Source organism: Sardina pilchardus, chromosome 13, assembly GCF_963854185.1.
Source record: "Sardina pilchardus chromosome 13, fSarPil1.1, whole genome shotgun sequence".
Lineage (NCBI taxonomy): Eukaryota > Metazoa > Chordata > Actinopteri > Clupeiformes > Clupeidae > Sardina > Sardina pilchardus.
This window is the reverse complement of record NC_085006.1, coordinates 12,396,828-12,422,505: the sequence shown is the minus strand read 5'-3', so window position 1 is coordinate 12,422,505 and position 25,678 is coordinate 12,396,828. Positions and strand designations below refer to the sequence as shown.

At 41.9% G+C, this 25,678-nt stretch overlaps 1 protein-coding gene across 2 annotated transcripts; it reads right to left on the bottom strand.

Moving 5' to 3' along the window:
* Window positions 1-362: 362 nt before the first annotated feature.
* On the bottom strand, window positions 363-25,424 carry LOC134100140 (sialate O-acetylesterase-like). Of its 2 annotated transcripts, XM_062553211.1 has the most exons (11): window positions 25,410-25,424; window positions 24,643-24,730; window positions 24,234-24,392; window positions 20,859-21,022; window positions 18,987-19,125; window positions 7,818-8,001; window positions 6,835-6,959; window positions 4,701-4,834; window positions 4,085-4,239; window positions 3,712-3,898; window positions 363-1,141 (listed from the first exon to the last, which is right to left on the bottom strand). In XM_062553211.1, exons 2-11 carry the CDS (start codon window positions 24,704-24,706, stop codon window positions 902-904), a joined length of 1,551 nt encoding a protein of 516 aa, XP_062409195.1. In that variant the 5' UTR covers window positions 24,707-24,730; window positions 25,410-25,424; the 3' UTR covers window positions 363-901. The 2 variants fall into 2 exon arrangements, with proteins under 2 accessions (XP_062409195.1, XP_062409193.1); XM_062553209.1 differs by lacking the exon at window positions 25,410-25,424 and having other exon boundaries at window positions 24,643-24,827.
* Between the last annotated feature and the right edge of the window lie 254 nt (window positions 25,425-25,678).

The following is a 25,678-nucleotide window of genomic DNA, read 5'->3' as shown; positions in this document are numbered from 1 at the left end:
GCCAATCTGACAGAGATCGATATCCCACTATGACGTCTTTGCAACACGCCTCTTTAAGCAGACAGGAACTGTTCGAATTTTTCTTCCATAGAGATGCATTATGTTGCTCTATCTTGTCAGTAATTAAGGATCTTTGGCTACACCAAGCACATAATTGAAGGGTTCCATTCGCCCAGCATCTGCTGCAACAGTTAGCTTGTAACGTTGGAAAATAATAGACGAGTCTTTTACAATTATTACGCAACATGAACAGAACACTTAGTTATGCACTCAGTGTATATCCTCCCTGCAATGTTTTGAGATACTAGATTTTTTTATTTCCATGAGCTATAAGCTATAACCATTCAAGATTAAAACAAAGACCGGCTTGAAACATTTCACTTTAATCAATAAAGTGTAATCAATATAGATCATATGAAAATTTAACTTTTTGAAATAAATTAGGGGAAAAACATGATTTTAGAAGCATGCCTGTATGCCATAGTGAAAAAAAATAAAACAACATAAATTAGTGGCAGACAAGTACTCTGTAGAGCTCAAGTTGTGACAAGGCAAATGTGAAAGGTGACAGCTGTAGAATCTCCAGAGGTTCCAACCCTGAGGCAAATGAAGTCCAACTCTCTTCACACCCAAGGGTGCAGGTCCCTGCCCACTAATAGTCTGTATGTGACCTTAGAACAGTCAGCTAACAGCATCCGCAAGGCAATCAGCACAAGGGGAAAAAACACAGTAAACCATTTGTAAAATGAAAGTAAAGTGACTTAATTTGACCGCTGCCTTTATCCACGGATTCACAGTATGAGGTATGATTCAAGCTCAGGCCGACTGATTGTCAGGCGTCAATGCTACCGCTGCTCCACCCTGTCCACTTTGTGAGTAAGGGCCCGTTGACCCTTCCTTGCTAGGGCCACCGGTGCAGGACGAAAGGTGGTGCAGGCAGGACCCTGTCAGCGCTGTAGACGGGGCAGGCCTTAAAGCCACAGGGCCAGTCCTTCCAGGCGTACCGCAGGGAGGCCACGTGCTCAGCCGCACAGCCCCCCAGGCTCACAGCCACCGTGGAGGGGTCCTGTGGCACCATGGGGGCAGAGATCCAGAAGATATCCGCAGAACTGCACTGCACCTTTTCCATGGAACAACACACCTAATTCAGGTAGACAAACAGAGGAAAAACATCTGTGAGCTGCCATCTTCCTCGACAACAGTATTGTGTTCAATACAAGATTCAGGCACTGATGACACATGAAAACAAGTGTGGTGGTTTAGTTCATCTAATAGTTCTGTGGTTTGATGACACATGTGTAAGCACACACGGATGTGAACAAGAAGGCTCCTGTGGCTTTGTCTGTTCCGCATAAACCACAGAATACATTTAGCAATCTAAAACACTGTCTTCCCTCAATATTCCCTAAAAGTGAACCGACCGGAAGGTTTGGGACAGAAGAATACATTAGTGGTAAATATTGTGGAGGAATACAACCCGAATTCCGGAAAAAGTTAGGACTGAAGGACCTCCTGAAGTCTGGTGCAGGGGATGGATAATAGCTTGTGGTCAGAGGATCTGAAGATGTATGTGTGGGTAATTTTATGTGTGTGTGTGTGTGTGTGTGTGTGGTTAATTTTATGTGTGTGTGTGTGGTTATGTGCTCAACTGAGAGATTTTAGGCAATTCCATGCTCCCAACTTTGTGGGAACAGTTTGGGGATGACCACTTCCTGTTCCAACATGACTGTGCACTAGGGCACTAAGCAAGGGCCACAAATACAAGGATGACAGAATTTGGTGTGAATGAACTTGACTGGCCAACACAGAGTCCTGACCCCAACCCAATAGAACACATTTGGGGAGAATGAGAGCATAGACTGAGAGCTCCTCATGTGTGTCATCAGTGTGTGACCTGACAAATGTGCTTCTGGAGGAATGGTCAGAAATTCACATAAGCTCACTCCAAAACCTTGTGGAAAGCCTTCAGAGATGAATTGCAGCTGTTACAGCTGCAAAGGGTGGACCAACATCAAACCCTATGTAGGCGCTAGCCAGGCTATCTCTGTCCCACAAACAATGTAAATGCAGTGTACCTTGTGATGTCGTATTTGATTAGCACTGAAGGAAACAATGAGCTCAGTCTCACCCATAGCATCCCCCATGTGATCCCTAAAGGAATGACCCTTAACCTGTCACCCTCCAAACATGTGACTACTCTCAAATGTCCTTAACCTGTCATGAACTGAGTAACCTATAAAAGGGAAATCATCCCATTTATCTGGGAGCCATTCTGTATTCAAAACTCCCACACCGCACTAGGTGTGTAGCTTAACCTTCAATCAGAGAGGGTTAAAGCGGAGGGATAGTAATGAAGGATCTTTGCTTCAATCCTTTGAGCTGGTAATGTATTTTCATTCTCTGACTGTTTTTGTACGATAGCCTAAGTAATTCCTTTAACCTGTTGAACTAATTTTCACACTTTGCATTTAGATGCATTACTGTAATGTATTGGATGAATAACTTGTACCTGACAAATAAATTGTTATGTTCTCATCCGCATAGCCTTTCTATGTACTTATAGACCAGAGTAGTAGTTATAGGTAAAGGTGTTGGCGCAATGAATGGCTAGGATTTAACTATCGCTGCCGTAGAAGTTTAATCAGCTGAAGTAGTAAGCTACAGCAGAACTGACTATTGCACCGGGAGATATAGCAGTGGGCAGTTTGCCAGTGATGATCTGAATGAGACGGCCTCACCTTTGCTCAGCCTAAACCCTCCGTAGCATAAGGTGTCGTAGACCGGTCACCACACTGTGTATAGTTTAGCAGCCTAAAGCGGCCCGACTCAGCACTAGTCTCTGCCTTACTTTGGACCTGGGCTGAGTAATTGTGTTATGGGAACTGCCCGAATTAAACGGCCGAGGAAGACACCCACAAACATTATTCCTAGGGACTAAACGAGTGTCATAAGAAAACGAGTTAGGCATTCTCATTAACAGCTTATACTGTAGGTTCATCAACCTACTATGGGTATTGACCTTACTTTAAACTGAAACTTTCCATATTCAGCGGAGTCAGATTTATTAGGTTTAACAGGGGTTTATAATCAGTTGATATTTTCTACAGCGCGTGGATGCTTCACGAATTTCCTTCGACCACTTCCAGCTCCCTCATTGGTTCTGAGAAGTGATGTCATTACATTATTAGTCAAACTTTGTCAATGTCAAAGAATGTTATCTAAGAATAAGTCAGTGTTTACTTGAATACCAATGTATTGGTAATTGGTAATTCAATGCCAGCAACACGTCTCAAAAAAGTTGGGACAGGGCAACAAAAGGCTGAAAAAGATTTGAGGATGTCATCACCAACAGTACACAGTATCATCAAAATATCCAGGGAATCCCGAGAAACCTTTAAAACAAGAGGCATGGCTGAAAAAATATTGGATGGCAATCGTCTTTTGGACCATTTTTTTGGACCACCTTTTTTTTGTAAATAAAATCATTGTATGGGCTTAGGAAAACTTCTGATGTCTATGAACACAGTGTCATGCTCCATTCAAAAATGGTAATGTAAACTACCATTAAACCATTTAAAGCAGTGTACTGTGAAACCGCAGGAATTTGTTGCTTTTCAACCGCAGGAAGAAAAAATCCACACTGTCCCAGCCCTATCTATAGGCGCATGTAATGGACCAATCTGACATCTTCCAAGAGTGGAACAGACTTACCTCAAATGTGTCTTTGGCCGGGGTGGCAAAGACGTTCTGATCGTAAGTGAGTATTAGGTAGGTGCCATTAACATGAACAGAACTTGGGAAGGGACCCTGGTGGGATACACCCTTTTCACCATAGGCAACCGCCCGTGCACCAAGGGTCAATCTGTAGGCCACGTCCTGTTTGAAGCGTGGGTGGATGCTTAAGGGGAATCATGTCGGAGAAAAAGAACAAAGAGAAAAAGAGCAGTATATGACATTTGAGTATACAATGTACCACCAAGTGCTAATCTTACTTCTACATCTCAAAGAGGAATTTCTATGTTTTTAAAAAGTGGATCACACAGTGCTGTCTTATATAAAATGGATGCCTACTCTATATACTTACGCGCCCCAAGGTGAAGCAGCATCGTGTAAATCAAGGGCCACGGCCATGAAGGTCCGCTTCATGCGCTCATTGGGAACGTAGCCAAAGTCAGCAGTCTGATGCCAGCGGATCTCTGGGAAGCCGTCCGGTACATTACTCTGCTTATTGGTGCACAGCTGGTAGTGGAGCCGGGAGAAGGGTCAATCTCAAGAGTGCAACAGAAGTGCTGAGTATGGTATAACACATGAAAAGTCACTGAAGTTAAGGACATGTGATGGGAGTGTTTCATATGATCATCTGACACTGATATCTATGGATTGACACACTACATTCAGTCATGACTGCAATACAGCAAGTGTTGAGTGATGATAGATGTCGTCGCTACATAAATGAAACACATTTAAGAGATTTAAGATTTTAGTAGCCTCTGTAAATTCCAGGTCTGACAGGAATACATGAAGCCAACATTAAAGGTGCTGTATACTAAAGGTATTCTACAGAGAGAAATAGAGTTTTTCTGAAGGACATGTCATTAATATTACCTGTGACTGTGTGGATATACTGTAATGTCCATTGTCCGTACGTAAAATGCATGCTTGGAATTATAAAAGTGAAAAGCCTGAGACATGAGACCCACCTGCACAAATCCAAAGGGGAAGTCTGCAGCAGTCTGGCCCCCTGAGCCCTTGTTGAAAGCCATCCTCCAGTCGTCAATCATGCCGGGGAAGGTGCAGCTGTACTTATCGCGGTTGTAGTTACCGTTGTTCTCACCTAGGAAAGAGAGCGGGAGGATGGGGGAAAGGAGTTTCATTATTGTGTTTCCACTGGATAGGCATTTTCCCCCATACATGAACTGAGCCTAGTCCTCTGGAGACTAAAAGCACAGTGGAGATGTTCATAGCAGTTTTCAGTTAGTCTAGGACTAGGCCTAACCCGTGTGTGGGAAAAGGGAGCCTTTGAGATTTATCAAGGCCTTGACCACACTCTGAGTGAGTTCCTTCAAGTAAATGATCACTTGAATTATCACATACTACACATTACACCTGGCATGTGTGTAATACGAGCAGATCTACTGTGCACAATGGTTAAGTCTCCCATAGGACCAGAGGCGGACAAAGTACACAATTCCTTTACTTAAAGAAACACTAAAGCACTTTTCCTCTATCACCTGCACACTGTTTATCCAGCACATAATGATGTCCACGACAAGGTAAAGTAATTTTGCACGATTTTATGAAAGTATGATGTATTGCGACATTGATGCAAGTCAAGTTTGTATTTTCTTACAGTACAGTATGTCTCATTTCATCGAACTACAGATACGCTACCCGATATGGTAAAGTTACATAGTGCAGTTATAGCCGATAGAGAGCTGCGAAGTGAAAGCAGAAGTGCCGTTCACCCTGTTACGAGTTGATGAACAGCTGAAATGATTTTGGAAACATTATTTCAAGGTACAAAAAAGTCTACCTTGTCTACCTAGTGTTGCTTTAAGTGAAAGTATAGATACACCATGTGAAATATTACTGAAAGTGTCAAATTACAGTACAGTTTTCCAGTTTTATTTACAAATTTAGCTGTACAACATCAAAATAATAATTTAAAAAGACAACTGTTATGAAAAGTAATAGAAAATGAGAAATTAGAATAACAGGGTTGGAATAGTCATCATGCCCCTGAATTAATACTTAGTAGAGCTTCAAGTTCTGTGGGGAACGGTGATGGACTGCTCTCTTCAAGTCAATCCACAGATTTTCTATAGGATTTAAGTCAGGGCTCTGACCTGGCCACTCAAGGACATTCACCTTCCTATCCTTAAGCCACTGCTTTGTTCTTTTGGCAGTATGTTTAGCATCATTGTCGTTTTGGAAGGTGAATGACCTGCCCATCTTCAGCAGTCTAGCAGAGGGACGCAGGTTTTCCTCAAGAATTTGGGTGTACTTGGCAGCATCCATTTTCCCTTCTATCCTGACCAATTGCTCAGTCCCCGCTGAAGAGAAACATCCCCACAACATAATGTTGCCCCCATCATGCTTCACAGTAGGTAGGGTGGTGTTGGGGTTTGGGAATTGTCATTCTGCTAAATCTAGTGCAACTGTAACTGCAACATTATTCCAATGACTGTAGCAATTACAGCAATCTTGCCTAGAAGAAGTCATGAGATGGATCTCATATTCACATCATATGATCAAATTGAGAATGATAGCAATGAGTCCTGTGAAATGCTGCCTGTACACAGCGAAATAAGAAGAAGTTATCATTTTGTTTGCCTGTCAGGTGATTGTCTAATTTCATTCCAATTTTGTAATGATCATGGAGGATAACCTGGTTAAGACCTGACCACTTTTCAAATTTCAATTGCTAACAGGTTCATCTGGGTTCTCCCAGGCTACATAGCAGAAATTCTGATGAAGAATCTATTGTGACTATCATTACCACTTTCAGCGAAGTTCAAATTGAAACTATTGAATAATGAACTTCAAGATGGTCTATCGCATTATTGCATTTAAAAAATCAAATGTGGTTCAAAGTAACAAGCACTTAATGCTAATATTTCAAATGTAGTAAAAGTACAATATTTGTCTTTTAAATGTAGTGGAGTAAGTCTCCAAGTTTCCAAAACTATTCCAAAAATATCAATAAAAGTACAGACACTCAAAAAGCATACTTAAGTACAGTAATCAAGAAAATGGACTTAGCTACTGTCCACCTCTGCATAGGACCGTGCTGGACTCCTGTCCTCACTGACAGCTGACCCTTGTTGCCCTCACCTTGATACCAGATGGCACCTGTGATGGTCATGTTGAGCAGAGGGTGGATCATGGCATTCCACAGCACAGAGTTTTCCTTTGGGCCAGCCAACAGTAATGGTTCATCCTCTTTGAAGTCGTCATGACTACCAACAAAAAGTAACAAAATGAGGGTTGAAAATAATGTCCTATTTATATACAGTATATTGTATATACAATAAATACATTGACAGCTACTTGTTTTCCTCTTCCATACATGATATAACATAATACAATAAACAAACAACTCTAATATGTCCTTTTTTGCCTTGAATATCTAATTGTGATGTATGTAGGTACTAGGTAGGTAAGAACCGCCTAAATCAAATTCATGTGTATGTTGAATTAGAATTCATAGGCGCAGATGTTCAGCATGTGTTTGGCATATACAATATATAATGTATTTTGAGCACCTTGTTCTACTTATTGGGGGCACAGGAAATAATTGGATGGAAATAACAATGAATGTGTTTACATGCACTTCAGTATTCCAGTACGATCCAGGTTTTGAAGCATCCTGGTTTTGCGTTTGGGCGTGTACAAATTCTAGAGCAGAGCGTAATCATATCCTGATTTCAGAGCCCCAGATAAGCCTTCTAGTATCATCTAATACTTGTATTATTACCAGGATTCATTTTGTATAGAGGGATATTATAACCAGGTTTGAATATGATCCAAAATCTGGATAAGCCATAACCAGGATGCCTAAGTCCATGTAGACACAGTCAATGATGCTGAGTCTTTGCATTATTCTTTTTTTTAAAGTATATTTTTGGGGCTTTTGTGCCTTTAATTTTGACAGGACAGTAGAGAGAGACAGGAAGCGAATGGGTGAGAGAGTCGGGGTGGGATCCGGAAAGGACCTCGGGGCGGGAATCGAACCCGGGTCGCCGGCATGCGGTGCAGGTGCCCCAGCCAGTTGCGCCACGGCTGGGGCCGTCTTTGCATTATTCAAGGATTGTTACCTCTTTGGTGTCTGGGGAATGCCACATTTCTGGAGGGGTCTGCTGGAGGACCACGCCTCCACAGGTGTCCCTCCCCAGCATGACTCTACCAGGCCGATAGGGTACTGCAAGGTCTGGTACAGGTAACGTCCAAATAGCCAGCAGACCGCAGAGAAGTGAGTGAAATCTCCACCACCCAGTAAATCTAAGGGTCACACACACACACACACACACACACACACACACACACACACACACACACACACACACACAGACACACTGCATCAGTGTAACAGTATTCATACTTCACATGTGACGTCACAACTACTGGCTTGCGGACAACGACATCATTCTAATTTCTCAAGCAAGGAAACCCAGTAAACTAACCAAGGACCTTGCCAGAAAGCCAGTTTTAGGAGTTTTGAGGTGAAAACGACATGCTAGATAGCTGTACTTCATCATATGATGGAACAGATTGTGTACAGTTACAAACATGCAAACGTTAGCCATTGTTGTCAACGTTTCATGCTCACCAGTAGTCACATGACAGCAAAGTATGAATTGACAGCATGAGTATATTAACCACAACAATGTGCTTACTGCACCCGTGTATTCGTTTTCCTCGGCTGCTTTGGCACATTTCTCTGAACAGAATGGCAATTCTCAAAACTGTTTGTTCACATTCCACATCACAAATGTCTGCTGTTCTCTTAATTTTCTTCTTAATCAACCAATCTTAAGTTGGTCAAAATGCACTACACTGGTTCCCTGCTGAATAGTCCTACCCCATACAACAAATTGGCCTTACGTCATCAATTGTGTTATTACATGCAAATGTGTTGGACTAGTTGCTATAGTCTGTCTAGCATATTCGTATACTGTATATGCCCTGACAGATAGGAATGTCAGGATGTACAGTATACAGAAATACAGAAAGATGAACAGTGGTGCTACAGTGTTTTACTGTATATTGCATATTTTTCATTTGCACAATGCTGTAAAAGCCTCGTTAAAGGTATAACAGTGATCCTCCGCTGCGCGCCGGGGTTCTGTTCATCCTGTCAGGACTTATTTTTCGATAATTACCGGCGGACAATACATTATCCCCTACATAAACAATGGCATTATGACTTGTCATTCTGATTGCACTGACTGTTTTGTTGCCATAAATATTTGCAGGAAGAGGCCATCCCAGACCTTACCTTGGCCCTTTAGTTCCAGTGAAAGAACCTCTGAATGCTTCAGCATTAACCAAGAGATTTTGGACAATTCCATGCTCCCAACTTTGTGGGAACAGTTTGGGAAAGGCCCCTTCCTGTTCCAACATGACTGTGCACCAGTGCACAAAGCAAGGTTTGTAAAGACATGGATGACAAAGTTTGGTGTGGATGAATTTGACTGGCTGACCTCAACCCAATAGAACACCTTTGGGATGAATTAGAGACAGAGACAGAGAGCCTCATTAATCATCAGTGTCTGACATTACAAATGGTCAACTCCCACAAACACACTCCTAAACCTTGTGGAATATGAGCTCATATGTGAGTCAAGGCAGGTGACCCAATACTTTTGGCAAACTGAAGAAAAGGCACCATCCTGTAAAGTTGATCTGATGAACTATACAAGAAATATCTCATGGATGCACTGGGACGCATCCTCAGTGATGTATCCTGGGATCATTGGGTGTTTCGGGTCTCGCAACATCATACACCCCCGCCCAGGCGAATCAGCCGGGGTTGATCAAGTACTGACTTGCATCCCAGTAACAGACCATGGATCAGCCCTCTTAATCCATGAAAAAACACTATTCCACATTAGTGAAGTCTATGCCTCAGAGAATTCAAGCGGCAATAAAAGCCAGAGGAGGTGTGCTGTGCAACAAAGCACTAATTAGGATGTTTTAGGTTTGTGATTCCATATGGTTTTCCTCAGGATTGAGTGATTCTATGACTGTGATGAAGCTATGTTTCACAAAGCCAGAATGTTAATGTAACCCACTCAAAAAGACCATTCATACAGGATTTGTATTTCTAGTTTAACATTTCATTTTCTTCATTACTTTTAGTTGTGTTTTCCCTGCACACCACATTTGTCCAGTAGGTGGCAGTAGTGGCGCTGCATAGAAGCGAAACTAACGCTATGCAGATAACTAGAGAAGAAGACTGAGAAAACATGAGCAGCAGAACTAAAGAGCTGAAACCAATTCGTCATCCATACTGGTCTAAATTTAGTCAATAATAGATTTAAGAAATAGTTACGAGTTTTCCAGTCAACTTAACTTCTGAGAAAGATACCACAAAGCGAATATTCGACGTACAGCAAGGAATTTCCTTTTGTTAATTCCTTTTCTCCGGTGAGTGTTTTACACGTGTTGTCGTTTGTAACTAGCAGACATAGCGTAAGTTTAATGAGTTAAGCATGTAAAGGTATATTTTTCTATTTCTTGCTGTTAACTCAGTTAATTCATATATTGTGTGAAAATGTATTGAGATGTGTGTTGTGTAAGATAAAAAACCAATCGGAGTTCGAATGATTTGAAGTACTATTCCATACTATGTGAAAGCATGTAACTACGTAGTATGCTAGTTTGTGTTACCTGTATGTAGTGAATGTTAAAATTAGAATTTAAGCTACTACAGTTCATGAAAGAAAGAGAGTTCCCAGATCTGGTAGTTGAGAGAGAGTTAATGAATATATTGCCCTGCTATGCAGGTTGGTTTTTTTTGGATACATGATTTGAGAGAGAGAGAAAGAGTTCCTTTGGAATCCGCCATTGGACAGACACGAGGCAGACGAGGCGTGGAAGGATCATCTTGCCTGCAACAAGGACTGCGAACATACTCACCATTCAGATAAGCGGAGATTGCAACCTACTTTAAAAAAACATACTACCCGGGTAGATGCACTTTGGGTTTATTATTTTGGGGTTATTCAGAGCTCTGAGGTCATTTTATTTTCTATTTCTATAACAAAAGAAAGAACATTTTGAAACGTTTACTGTTTAATAACTACTGTTTAATAAATGCCGGCTATGTGTTTTGAGTAAACCACTTTGTTTTTTTCATATTTCTCTCCTCTTTGAAAAGTTCCTTAGAAAGGCAGCACTTCACTTTATAGTACAACAAGTGCCCCTTACATAATTTGGCGAGCCAGTGGCCAAGAGGAGAAATTAGATTGAAATAGTATTTGTTTACATTGCCGGTTTAGCCTGATTATAGGCACACTCATTTCTTTTTCATGTTAACATTTTCAGTTGCTTTTGTGAATTGTGTCAAATGGATGCTGAACAAGATTATGGTGTAAATTTGAAAATGGCTGTTTACGTCGAGGGCATTACCTCAACTGATACTGATGAACAGATCACTGAATTCTGTTCAGCTTTTGGGCCTGTAAACAAAGTTCTTAGGGTTAGACAGACAGGACAAGAGAATGGAGTTAAAGCTCTAGTTGAGTTTGAATCTGAGGAATCAGTCATAGACCTAGCTCCTAACCTCCCGCAATATCTCCCCAGTGTTGGAGATCCAAACATTATGTGGCGTGTAGATAGAGCTTATAAAGCAGTCCCGACTCCTAAGAAATCCCTATTCGCAGTGCGAGCATCAGTCTTGGACCCAAATAACAGCTCAAACTCTGATAGTGACCCAGATTCTGATGACAGTAGGACCCCTTTAGTCCGTAAAACATCCACTAACTTTTACCCAACCCACCATGCTTCCCCTACATTCACCACTAAAACAAGAAAACTGACAACACAGTCAGCTCAAAGCAACCTAGGAGCCCAGGACAATGACATAATCAATCCACCTGACGTTCAGAGGATCATTGTAGAGCATGTTATTAAAAATGACAACTCCAATGCCTCAAACCAGGGATCTAAGCGACTTCGTCCTTTTTCAGGCAAACTTCCTAAACCTACAAATGAAGCTGACTTTCAGACATGGTCTCTTCATGTGGAGCTTATGAATCAGGACAAAACCCCTGCTGACATACAGCGACGTAAAATCCTAGAAAGCCTGCTTCCACCAGCCTCTGATTTAATCAGGCAGCTAGGTCCAGATGCAGCTCCTCGTAGCTACGTGAAACTGCTCGAATCAGCATATGGATTAGTTGAAGATGGGGAAGAAATCTTTGCGAGGTTCCTTAGCACTCATCAAAACGCAGGAGAGAAAGCCTCAGAATATCTGCAGCGATTGCAGGTGCTAATCACTACAGCTATAAAGAGGCGTGGCATTGTGAAAGCAGACGCCAATAACCAGCTGTTGCGACAGTTTCGCCGTGGATGTTGGGATCAGTCCCTTATTCTGGCATTGCAATTAGGACTTAAAACAGAACACCCGCCCAATTTCTCTGATTTCCTGCTACAAGTTAGAACAGAGGAAGATAGGATAACTGCAAAGCAGGATCGCATGCAACGCCATTTAGGAAATACAAAGCCCAGATCCTCTTTGAATATGCAACTTGTGCATGAACAACCGTTCTCTAATGATGCAAGCGCAAATGTCCTCCAGACATACATTACTGAAACTGAAACTTTGCGGAAACAAGTCGCTGAACTAAAAATGCAACTTACCAACAAAAGAGATCAAAGGAGGCAAAAGTATGTTAACAAAATCAAGAATTCAGCTCATGAAACCCCTTCAGCTAGAGTAGCCGAGATTCAAGCTCAACAAACATCGCCAAAGCCCAGGCCAAAGGCTTGGTTCTGTTTCAAATGTGGCAACGATGGTCATCTAGCAAGACAGTGTGAAAATCCCCCAAATAAGCCTTTGGTGGATCAGAAATACAAGGAACTCAAAACAAGACAAACCGAATGGGATACCAGACATGGCCATTTAAACTGGACAGGGTCGCAGTGAAGGGACTGACTGCACCCGGAAATAAAATGAAATGTCCCACACAAAACAAAGACACAGTCATCTGTGAAACGCATTCCCAAGCTCAGTCATCGGATGTTGCTCTCCCAAGAGGCTTGATAGGGCCAAAATGTACATCAACTGTAGTAGTTGAAGGAGTTCAGTGTGATTGCCTGCTAGATTCAGGTTCCCAGGTTAGCACTATTTCAAAGTCTTTCCATGAGAGTCATCTTTCACACCAGCCCATTTTTCCCATTCAAGACCTATTAGACATAGAAGGTGCTGGTGGTCAGGAAGTACCATATCTAGGTTATATCCAAGCCATCATACATTTTCCAGCGAACATCATGGGAAAGCCTGTGAAGATTCATACCCTAGCACTTGTTGTGCCTGACCACAGAACAAACATGGATGTCCCCTTGTTGATAGGCACCAACACACTGGACCCCCTCTATGAAGAGTGTGTACTTGTTCAGGATGACTGCATGAAACACAGTACCAACGGTCACTGTTCCCCACTTGTGAAACATTTGTATCACAGATTCAAAATAAATCAGCAAAATGGCAGAGTTGGGACTGTGAAGCTGCAGAGCAAAAAGAGTGTCATCATTCCCGCAGGTGAAAGAGTGGCTTTACCTGGATACGCCAGGCATGTCCCAGTAGCAACCAATACACCCCTTATAGTAGAGCCCCCTCAATCCAACTTACCTGCTGGACTCTTGTTCTGTAGTTACGTCATGTCAAGCCCGCCGTTTCCATCCTTCAAGATGCCTGTTTTGGTGAAAAATGAGACTGCACATGACATCAAAGTATCTGCAGGTCATAGCATTGCTGAGCTCTCTTTTCCTAAAGCTGTGTCATCCTTACCAGCTCATGACGACAAAGACACATTGAATGAACCATCCCACCTTACTCCATCTTTTGCAACGTGCAACTCCATGCATGTGTCTGATTCCGGTAAACTCACCTTTGACTTTGCAGACTCTCCCCTGTCTGAAGAGTGGAAGGAGAGAATCACCAGAAAGTTAAATTCAATGTCAGATGTCTTTGTATTCAACGACCTTGATTTTGGTCATACCACTGAAATCAAACACAGGATACGCTTGTCAGATCCATCTCCATTTAAACAGAGGCCCAGACCGATCCATCCATCTGACTATGAGGCTGTCAGGCGTCATTTAAAAGAGCTTCAAGATGCGAACATCATACGTGAATCAGAGAGCCCCTTCGCTTCTCCAATTGTTGTGGTGAAGAAAAAGAATGGTGATATTAGGTTATGCGTCGATTACCGAAAACTGAATAAACAAACCATCAAAGACGCATACGCTTTACCCAACATAGAAGAAGCCTTTTCAGCCTTGACCGGGTCCAAGTGGTTCTCTATTATGGATCTCAAGTCTGGCTATTATCAGGTAGAAATGGAGGAGGAGGACAAGTGCAAAACAGCGTTTGTGACACCTATGGGGTTCTGGGAGTTTAACAGAATGCCACAGGGAGTCACGAATGCTCCCAGTACTTTTCAGAGAGTAATGGAGAAGTGCATGGGTGGAATGAATTTGAGAGAAGTCTTAGTCTTTCTTGACGATGTCATTGTTTTCTCGACTACACTTGAAGAACATGAAGATCGATTACTCAGAGTTCTGCAGAGATTGAAGGAATTTGGTTTAAAGCTTTCACCTGAGAAATGTCAATTCTTCAGAACATCTGTTAAATACCTCGGCCATATTGTGTCCGCTAATGGAGTAGAGACCGACCCAGCCAAGATAGCTGCTCTGACGACTTGGCCTAGGCCTAATAACATCAAAGAGCTTAAGTCTTTCCTTGGATTTGCCGGATATTATAGGAGATTTATAAAGGACTACTCCAAAATCGCAAGGCCTCTGAACGACTTAACAGCTGGCTATTTACCACCAAAAAGGAAGTCAGTCTCCTCACACAGCAGTTCGACACGTCTCTCAAGTGTAGATTTCAGAAGACCGTTTAATGAGAAATGGACATCAGCCTGCGAAGACGCATTCAAGACGCTCATTCAAAAGCTCACAGCAGCTCCGATTCTTGGGTTTGCCGACCCGAAGAAGCCTTACGTTGTACATACAGACGCAAGCACCCATGGCCTTGGTGCGGCCTTATATCAAGAGCAGGAAGACAAATTGAGAGTAATAGCCTATGCGAGCAGGGGACTCAACCGCTGTGAACGGAATTACCCTGCACACAAGCTTGAATATCTCTCTTTAAAGTGGGCTGTCACCGAGAAGTTTTTTGATTATCTTTATGGTGCAAAATTCACTGTTGTGACAGACAACAACCCACTGACATATGTACTGACGTCTGCCAAGCTTGATGCTGCAGGCCACCGCTGGCTGGCCGCCCTTTCCAGCTTTGATTTTAACATCCAGTATAGAGCTGGGAAGAAAAATCAAGATGCAGACGGTCTTTCAAGGCGTCCACATCCTCAGGACGAATACCAACCTGACTTCACTTCTCAGGATGAGGATAATCGCATCCAACGGTTTCTTGCCCAGTTCCTACAAGATGGCAGAGGAACAGATTTCCCATCTGAGGCGGTGAAGGCAGTGTGTCAGAGGCACCAGTGCTTTTCAGCAGCAAGTACAGAGCCAGACTTCCAGACACCTGTGCCAGTGGAATGTTTGGCAATTGAGGCCTCTGCCATACCTGTAGGATTCTGTCAAGCTGATGTACTCGGGTCATGTACATTGCCGCAAATGTCACTGCAAGATTGGGCACGTGAGCAAAGACAAGATCCAGTCATCAATAGAGTAATAGAGCTTGTCAAAGCAGGAAAGCGACTCACATACAGATTGAGGCGTCAGGAAGACAGAGAGGTCCAGTTGATGTTGAGATTAATGGAGCAGCTGGTCTTCTCTGATGAAGTCCTATACCGAAAACGCATAAGCCATGGTGAGCCTTTTCAACAGCTTGTCCTTCCAACAAAATACAGAGAAACAGCTCTAGAGAACCTCCATGATGATGTCGGACATCTGGGTACTGACAGGACTTTGGATTTGGTTCGTGCCAGATTCTATTGGCCTCGTATGGCCATGGACGTGACCGAGAAAATCAGGACCTGTGAGAGATGTATACGGAGAAAGGCACGGGCTGAGAGAAGCGCTCCCTTGGTGAACATAAAAACAAGCCGTCCTTTAGAACTGGTCTGTATGGACTATCTTTCACTGGAGCCTGATGGAAGAGGAACAACGAACATCTTGGTCATTACAGACCATTTCACTAAATACGCAGTAGCGGTTCCAACAGCAGATCAAAAGTCAAAAACCGTGGCGAAAGCTCTGTGGAATAACTTTTTCATTCATTACGGTTTCCCTGAGCGGTTGCACAGCGACCAAGGTCGCGACTTTGAATCAGCCCTGATCAAAGACCTGTGTGCGCTACTAGGCATAAAGAAAACGAGGACAACACCTTACCACCCACGTGGAAATCCCGTGGAGCGTTTTAATAGAACACTTCTTGAGATGCTCGGTACACTGGAAGAGGGAGACAAAGTGAGGTGGAGGGATTTCGTGCAGCCCCTTGTTCATGCATATAATTGCACTAAAAATGATACTACTGGCTATTCCCCTTACCAACTGATGTTCGGTCGCCAGCCAAGACTCCCAGTAGACATAGCTTTTGGGCTGAGCCCTGAGGGAAGCAGTAAACTATCCCACTCTGAATATGTCAAGAAGCTAACGGAGAGTCTAACTGAGAGCTATCGACTGGCCACCGAACACAGTTTGAAGAGTGCTTTGCAGAACAAACAGAGGTTTGACAGCAAGGTGAGAGAGTCCACACTGGCAGCAGGAGACCGAGTTCTTGTGCGGAATGTCAGCATCAGAGGGAAACATAAAATTGCTGATAGATGGAGTGAAACCATATACACTGTTGTTAAACAGATCCAAGACTCCCCTGTCTATGTCGTCATCCCGGAACACACACAAGGACCTGAAAGAGTTTTACATAGAGACCTGCTTTTGCCATGTGGATTTCTCCCATCCGCCGTCAAGGAAGTACATCGCAATGAGCCAAAGTCTAGACGGAATCGTAATCACTCACCTCTTCCTGATGTTGATGGAGCTGAAGACGACGAAGAGCTGTCGGAAGAAGAGGATGAGGTTGAGTATTACTCCCTTTATGACCAACCTTCGACTTCAACTATTGCTGAACAGGATGGAGGGATTCTACAAGAAGAAGCCAAACTCACTGCAGAATCAGCTGAAACGGATGTCCAGGTGGAAAATGAGTCTGTCCCTGCAAGTCCGGAAGCTAACCTGAGTTTGGATGAGTCAGCACTGAACCCTGCAGCTCCAGCATTTGAACCTGAGGCAAGTCAAGTTCAATGCTTACCTGCACCTGAGATACAAGCTGAAGGAAATCCTCCTAATGTTCCTGCAACGGACCCCAGTGAGCATTGTAGTCCCAGAACTGAACCAGGAAATGAGATTACTGAGAAAAGAGAGAATGTAGAGGAACACGCAGAGACAGAGGTTGTCCCTGAAGATGAGGTGTCGTTGAGAAGATCCTCTAGAGATAAAACGGCTCCCAAAAAGCTGACTTACCCAACTTTAGGGAACCCATTAGTCACTGTTATGCACTCCATTCTAACTGGGTTAGACCAAGCTTTCTCCCAAACCCTTTCCCTTGACACTGCACCTTACATATGTCATCTAAGACCCTTAGCGTCTGAAATAGTGTAGTGTGCAACATGCAAGGATGCATGCAGATTAAGGAGGGGAGGATGTAACCCACTCAAAAAGACCATTCATACAGGATTTGTATTTCTAGTTTAACATTTCATTTTCTTCATTACTTTTAGTTGTGTTTTCCCTGCACACCACATTTGTCCAGTAGGTGGCAGTAGTGGCGCTGCATAGAAGCGAAACTAACGCTATGCAGATAACTAGAGAAGAAGACTGAGAAAACATGAGCAGCAGAACTAAAGAGCTGAAACCAATTCGTCATCCATACTGGTCTAAATTTAGTCAATAATAGATTTAAGAAATAGTTACGAGTTTTCCAGTCAACTTAACTTCTGAGAAAGATACCACAAAGCGAATATTCGACGTACAGCAAGGAATTTCCTTTTGTTAATTCCTTTTCTCCGGTGAGTGTTTTACACGTGTTGTCGTTTGTAACTAGCAGACATAGCGTAAGTTTAATGAGTTAAGCATGTAAAGGTATATTTTTCTATTTCTTGCTGTTAACTCAGTTAATTCATATATTGTGTGAAAATGTATTGAGATGTGTGTTGTGTAAGATAAAAAACCAATCGGAGTTCGAATGATTTGAAGTACTATTCCATACTATGTGAAAGCATGTAACTACGTAGTATGCTAGTTTGTGTTACCTGTATGTAGTGAATGTTAAAATTAGAATTTAAGCTACTACAGTTCATGAAAGAAAGAGAGTTCCCAGATCTGGTAGTTGAGAGAGAGTTAATGAATATATTGCCCTGCTATGCAGGTTGGTTTTTTTTGGATACATGATTTGAGAGAGAGAGAAAGAGTTCCTTTGGAATCCGCCATTGGACAGACACGAGGCAGACGAGGCGTGGAAGGATCATCTTGCCTGCAACAAGGACTGCGAACATACTCACCATTCAGATAAGCGGAGATTGCAACCTACTTTAAAAAAACATACTACCCGGGTAGATGCACTTTGGGTTTATTATTTTGGGGTTATTCAGAGCTCTGAGGTCATTTTATTTTCTATTTCTATAACAAAAGAAAGAACATTTTGAAACGTTTACTGTTTAATAACTACTGTTTAATAAATGCCGGCTATGTGTTTTGAGTAAACCACTTTGTTTTTTTCATATTTCTCTCCTCTTTGAAAAGTTCCTTAGAAAGGCAGCACTTCACTTTATAGTACAACAAGTGCCCCTTACATTAAGATAAGATAAGATAACATAAGATAAGATACAATATGATAAGATACTACTTAAAGAAGTAACACAAGGGTTACAGAAATGTTTCTTTGACAAGGCTCCAGTCACAAAGACATGCTTACACAGACATATAAAGACATGGGATGAATGATTTCTTGTAAATGTTTATCTGTTACAGAAAAATACTTTTGTGAGGAACATCTGTGATTTCTTGTTTCTAAAAAATAAAACAGCTCAATTAAAGTGTGGTTAATTACTCTGAACAATGTGTTGTGACATGACACAGAAAGAAATCTGTCAGTAGGCCAGACCACCAACTAACCCCATCTACAGCAAAAAATAAATGATAGCAGTACACAGGGTATGATAAAATACTGTAACCTTAAAACCTCTTGATGAGAAAAAGACGGGAAATGACCTCATGTGTGTGTTACTTACGAGCTGTGGGCACAGACCAAGGCACAGAGACTCCAGAGAGGTCTGTAAGTTCAACCAAACTCGTCTCCAGGGCCACCTGGAAGATCCGCACGTCTGGGAACTTTGAGGCTAAGGCCAGCTCTGCTAAACTGTTATTTACCTAATTTAACAACAAAGACACATGTTGACAGATTAGTAACATTGAACTGACAGCAGTGTTTCCCCAAGATTTTTTTCCAGCTGTGGTGCTAGGGGCCACTAGGATTTGACTTAACTTATGTCACAACTATCAGAAAACAATTTCAATGGTGATGTTGGCTGTTGTGCTTTTACAATGTGGTCTAATTGTCATGACATGAGGTTGCTGATCATGTAATTGTAAAGATTTTGCAGTGGCGCTGAAAATCACCAATGCACCACTGCTGAATACATTGCAAAGGAATCCCTGCACCCTGCAGTTACACACACACACACACACACACACACACACACACACACACACACACACACACACACACACACACACACACACACACACACACACACACACACACACACACACACACACACACACACACACACACACACACACACACACAGTGTATCAGTCACATGACAGCAAAGTATGAATTGACAGCATCAGTATATTAACCACAACAATGTGCTTACTGCACCCATGTATTAGTTTTCCTCGGCTGCTTTGGCACATTTCTCTGAACAGAATGGCAATTCTGAAAACTGTTTGTTCACACTCCACATCACAAATGTCTGCTGTTCTCTTAATTTTCAATGAGTAATGTCACGTTGGTCAAAATGCACTACACTGGTTCCCTGCTGAATAGTCCTACCCCATACAACAAAGTGGCCTTACGTCATCAATTGTGTTATTACATGCAAATGTGTTGAACTAGTTGCTGTCTAGCATATTCGTATATATGACCTGACAGATAGGAACGTCAGGATGTATAGAAAGATGAACAGTGGTGCTCAGCTCTGACCAAGAGGTGTTTTACTGTATATTGCATATTTTTCATCTGCACAATGCTGTAAAAGCCTCGTTAAAGGTATAACAGTTATCCTCCACTGCGCGCCGGGGTTCTGTTCATCCTGTCAGGACTTATTTTTCGATAATTACCGGCGGACAATACATTATCCCCTACATAAACAATGGCATTATGACTTGTCATTCTGATTGCACTGACTGTTTTGTTGCCATAAATTGCAGGAAGAGGCCATCCCAGACCTTACCTTGGCCCTTTAGTTCCAGTGAAAGAAACTCTGAATGCATCAGCATTAACCAAGAGATTTTGGACAATTCCATGCTACCACCTTTGCGGGAACAGTTTGGGAATGGCTCCTTCCTGTTCCAACATGACTGTGCACCAGTGCACAAAGCAAGGTTAATAAAGACATGGATGACAAAGTTTGGTGTGGATGAATTTGACTGGCCTGACCTCAGCCCAATAGAACACCTTTGGGATGAATTAGAGCGGACACAGAGAGCCTCATTAATCATCAGTGTGTGACATTACAAGCTTCTGGAAGAATGGTCAACTCCAGCTGTGGAGCTAGGGGCCACTAGGATTTGACTTAACTTATGTCACAACTATCAGAAAATAATTTCAATGGTGATGTTGGCTGTTGTGCTTTTACAATGTGGTCTAATTGTCATGACATGAGGTTGCTGATCATGCAATTGTAAAGATTTTGCAGTGCCGCTGAAAATCACCAATGCACCGCTGCTGAATACATTGCAAAGGAATCCCTGCACCCTGCAGTCTCTCTCTCTCACACACACACACACACACACACACGTTCATATAAATGTTCTTAAGTTGAAAAGATCTCACAGCCTCACTACCATAAGACCTGGTGAGACGAGAGGGTCCTGACCTGAGAGACTGTGAAGGCCATGTTGCTCTGTCCCCCACACAGCCACACGTCCCCAAACATCACGTCTGTGATCATGATCTTGCCATCACTCCCACCACTCTCCACAGCGCTCACGTTGTAAGGACCTCCCGCCTTCACAGGATCAAGGGTCACCCTCCATATACCTAGAAGGGAGATTAGAGAAAGTGGGAAAGTTGTTTGAGACTATATTCTGTGTGTTACTTCATCTTGGGTACATACTACCTAAACAGTACATGTATACTACCTATACATTACAATATACAACCATTTGGCCACTGTAGTGTAAACACTTGCTTGGAAGTACACTTGAGCTCCCTGACTTGGTTGTTGAGAGAGGAATGTTGCAAAAACTCCTTAACATTATGGACAACACCTCACATCCAATGAACAAACTAATGGTCAGACAGAGTGTTTTCAGCTGGAAGATGCTTCAACTTCATCAACATACAGTATATGTGTATACAGTGCCTATAGAAAGTCATCATACCCTTTTGAAATAGTTACTTTTTTTTGTCTTACAGCCTGAAATCAAAACCCATTTTTTTAAAAAATCTTTTCCAGTTGTATTTACAAATTTAGCTGTACAACATCAAAATAATGAAAAAAAAGTCAACAGTTCTGAAAAATAATAAAAAATTAAAAACTGGAATAACAGGGTTGGAAAAGTCATCATACCCCTGACTTAATACTTTGTAAAGCTTCCTTTTGCTTTCATTACAGCCATCAATCTGTTTGGATATGTCTCTATTATAGCCTTGCACACCTAGATAGGGGAATATTTGGAATGGCGGTAGACTGCTCTCTTCAAGTCAATCCACAGATTTTCTATAGGATTTAAGTCAGGGCTCTGCCACTCAAGGATATTCACCATCCTATCCTTAAGCCACTGCTTTGTTCTTTTGGCAGTATGTTTAGGATTATTGTCGTGTTGGAAGGCGAATGACCTCCCCATCCTCAGCTGTCTAGGAGAGGGACGCAGGTTTTCCTCAAGAATGTGGGTGCAAAGCTATAATAGAGACATATCCAAACAGATTGATGGCTGTAATGAAAGCAAAAGGAAGCTTTACAAAGTATTAAGTCAGGGGTATGATGACTTTTCCAACCCTGTTATTCTAGTTTTTAATTTTTTTATCAATTTTCAGAACTGTTGACTTTTTTTTCATTATTTTGATGTTGTACAGCTAAATTTGTCAATAAAACTGGAAAAGATTTTTTTTTAAATGGGTTTTGATTTCAGGCTGTAAGACAAAAAAAGTAACTATTTCAAAAGGGTATGATGACTTTCTATAGGCACTGTATGACTAATTGCTACTGTAGCACCATAATTTCCCTGAGGATTTACCTATTTACTATGTAAGTGTTTTTGGCGCTCCATGGGCAGTTTACATTCTTGTCAATGGGCTCCTCTGTGCTGTTAGCTTGTGTGTGTCAATGTTTCAGTGTTTCTATTTATTATGTAACGTTATGTAATGTCATGTCGATGTTATACTGGGTTGCTTTGATGAGTCCAAGACAAATTTCCCCATGTGGACATTAAAGTACATTCTATTCTATTCTAATCAATCCATCCATCCATCCATCCATCCATTCAATGATGCTTCCCGGATGATGGGAGTTCTGATCATAGATATATAAAGCTATAGATATATATCTATGGTTCTGATGACTATGACGTTGGCAGTAACTGAATCTAAACACAGGTGGTCAGTAATAGACCACTTGTGATTCTAAAAATACCAACATGAGTGCACCAACTATCTCTAAGGGACAGGCACAACAGGAAGGTGGACATTCCCAGCCGCACTCCCCCTCCGGACAATTGCATTCCCACCCATAGTGTCTATTTATTGCAAATGTACTGTATTTATTCTTACATAGCCTTATTCTACTGCCCTTACTTCTATTCTTACTGTTCTGTATTTTTTATCATTTTTTGTTATTGTTGAGTGTTGAGAGCAAAGATTAACCGGAGTCAACATCCTTGTTTGTTTAGGCAAACCTGACCAATAAATCTGATTCTGAACTTGCCCACACACAGCACAGATCGCAGAAGCAATTAACATTAAACATTCAAAGAACAATAAGTAAACACATAAGTACTGTAAGTTAGTAAACAACTGCATTTAAATGCCTTTGTTTGGGGGCCGTTTGGTATTTATGGAATGGACCACCCGATGAAAATAGGGGAGGGTCATGTCTTTTTATTCTTTGTTGAAGTTTAAAGTGTTCGGTTAGTCTGGAGGGGCGCGGGGCGGGATTGGGGCCACCCAAACTTGCATTCTAAAGTGTTCCCCAGTACAGTTAGCCATTCAAGAGTATTTTGAATTTGCAGCAAATTTCTACATGCATGTCTCCAACTTTGGGCTCTATGTTTCTATGTGTTTACATTTTTAACTACATGATTTCATAACAGGCCAAATACAAAATTAATGTTACAAATATTGCCTAGATATCCGTAAATATTATTTAGGCTATTTGAGTTTCTTAAAGCTGAGCTGTGCTTAAATTGCTCAATAGCCTACATGATTTCACAACAGGCCAAATAGATGTTAAATATAGCCTAGCTATCTGTAATTAAAATCAGATGATTTATTTGCAATACATTATGTCATGGTTCATGATTTTGTAATGTTTCATACAGTGATGCCGGTCTACTGCCATAAATAGGCTAAATGCAACTTTGATCATTTTTATGTAGCCTACTGTAGGCCTATAGCTAACTTTAGCCTCGGTGCTCTGACTTGTGGCCTTTGTGCCCCCCACCAAATGTGCCCAACTGAAGGCCAAGTCGCTTTGCTCTTAAATTATGAAATAACTGAAAAGCAAAAATTGCACCATCCCCCATGCGCACAGATTCACAAAAAGGAGAAAGTGGAAGCATGGAAGCTCACAAATTGAAGCTTCTCTGAGATGGATGAATTGTGTTTTTCTTTTCATACTTCGTTCCTTTATGAATGGTGGTGTATTATTAAGGTACCCTTTTGAACGTCATTACTCTGACATTTAAGAAATAACGTCTGTCGTTTTTCGTGACGCCAGGTCAATCGGGAATTCAATGGGATCACGGAGGTAGCCTAATGTTTTTGTTCTCTCTTAAGTTTCTCCACGTTGCGTTAATCAAATTGTGTATTTTTTCTTGCTGTAGCCTATATGTGTCGGGAGAAAATGTTGTTTATTATCAAGGTGAAATGGTTGCTGGCATAAGTCAGCGGCGTTAGTTTAAGCACATAATTGACGTTTTGTTTAATATATTCAATGGAAGTCAATGGGATCGCGGTGACCAAAGATTCTTTTGCCGGATAGACACCGGTTGTGGTTGTGGATGGATGGGGGGCGGAACGAGGTTATACTCACTGTCTCTTACGGTACTCCTGTAAGTGTTTCTGTTGGACAGCCCAGACAGACTAACTACAACAGTCGTGTTGTTTGTCCCATAGCCCCAGATCACGGCTCTCTCTGGGGCTTTTTGTAGAACCATGTGGTCACCATAATACGATGCGAGACGAAGTTCACCTGCAGGAGAAAACAGATCGCGTTGGTGACAATTGTCTCATTGCTTTTTCGCTGCATTTCGCCTACATCAACTTACCCCCGCTTCAAGGCCTATGAGCAAATGTTCAGATATGCCGATTATTTTGGGTTAGGCTATATTACTTTTTCGCTTCGAGTTACTTTTGCTGACTGATCAGACAGCGCTTGCTTGCTATGATCAACAGCTGCTCTCTCTCTCTTAACTGTTCAGTTTTACAGATAGTCCACTTACCAGATACAGCTGTTAAAAGGCTGATGAAACATAGGCCTACACATCCAGCCCACAATGTCCGCATCGTCGACTCAGTGAGTATCACTTGCTGAAACGCAATAACCAGAGAATATTTACAGTAGATATCCTCTATTTGGTGCATAGGCTAGATCAGTCACACAGACGCATCGCCCGGTCAAAACAAGGAAGTAGAACATGCTGCTGTCACATGACATGGACAAGTCTGGCGCCGCACTCATGCCAGGGCCGGGGTAGGCTACAGCGATTTATGTCACTTTTTTGTCTTTATTAATTTATCTATTTATTTATTACAACGGTTTAGGTTTACATATACATTTTTCAAATTTCTGAAATGCATAATGCCCTCCAGCAAAATGACAAAAAAAACATCTAAAGCAAGTATTTGCCACACATTACAGTATTTAAACACTTTAGTCATAATATAACATTTTGGATAGGTTGCTCATAGGTTTTTATGTTTATGTTTTATTCATGTTTATGTTATGTTATCTTTTCACTTTTGTGGTATTGTGGTGGGGGTTCCTACAGACAACCGAAGTAAGCTTTGAAAGTGTACAGACAGGGTATAACGAGAAAAACCTGTTTCTGCATAAATTGCCAGGGGCGTACTCAAAGTAGCCTATGTGGTTCAGTGACACCTGGGTAAGTACTGTACGTAGTAAACTTCCTAATAGAACAGCTGCACAGCTTTATTCTCATAACAAAACAATGCCATGGGCTCTTGTTTACCACTTGAGTTAACTTACCCAGGTTTGTCACCAATCCCCCCCAGATCTACACACTGGAACGCTGGAAGAAGTTGAACGGGCACTGATTTTCCACTTCCGGAATTTGTTTCAAATCTCAACCCTTTAGAGTCCCCAAAAAAGCTTACCCACTCGGTGCCCCCCATTTCTGTATTTAAAAAGGAGAGAGATATGTCTATCAGTGAACTATGATCACAACACAACAACACTTCATGAAAATCCATCCTGGTTAATTAAACCTTTGTTTATCTGCAGATTCCATTTGAGAG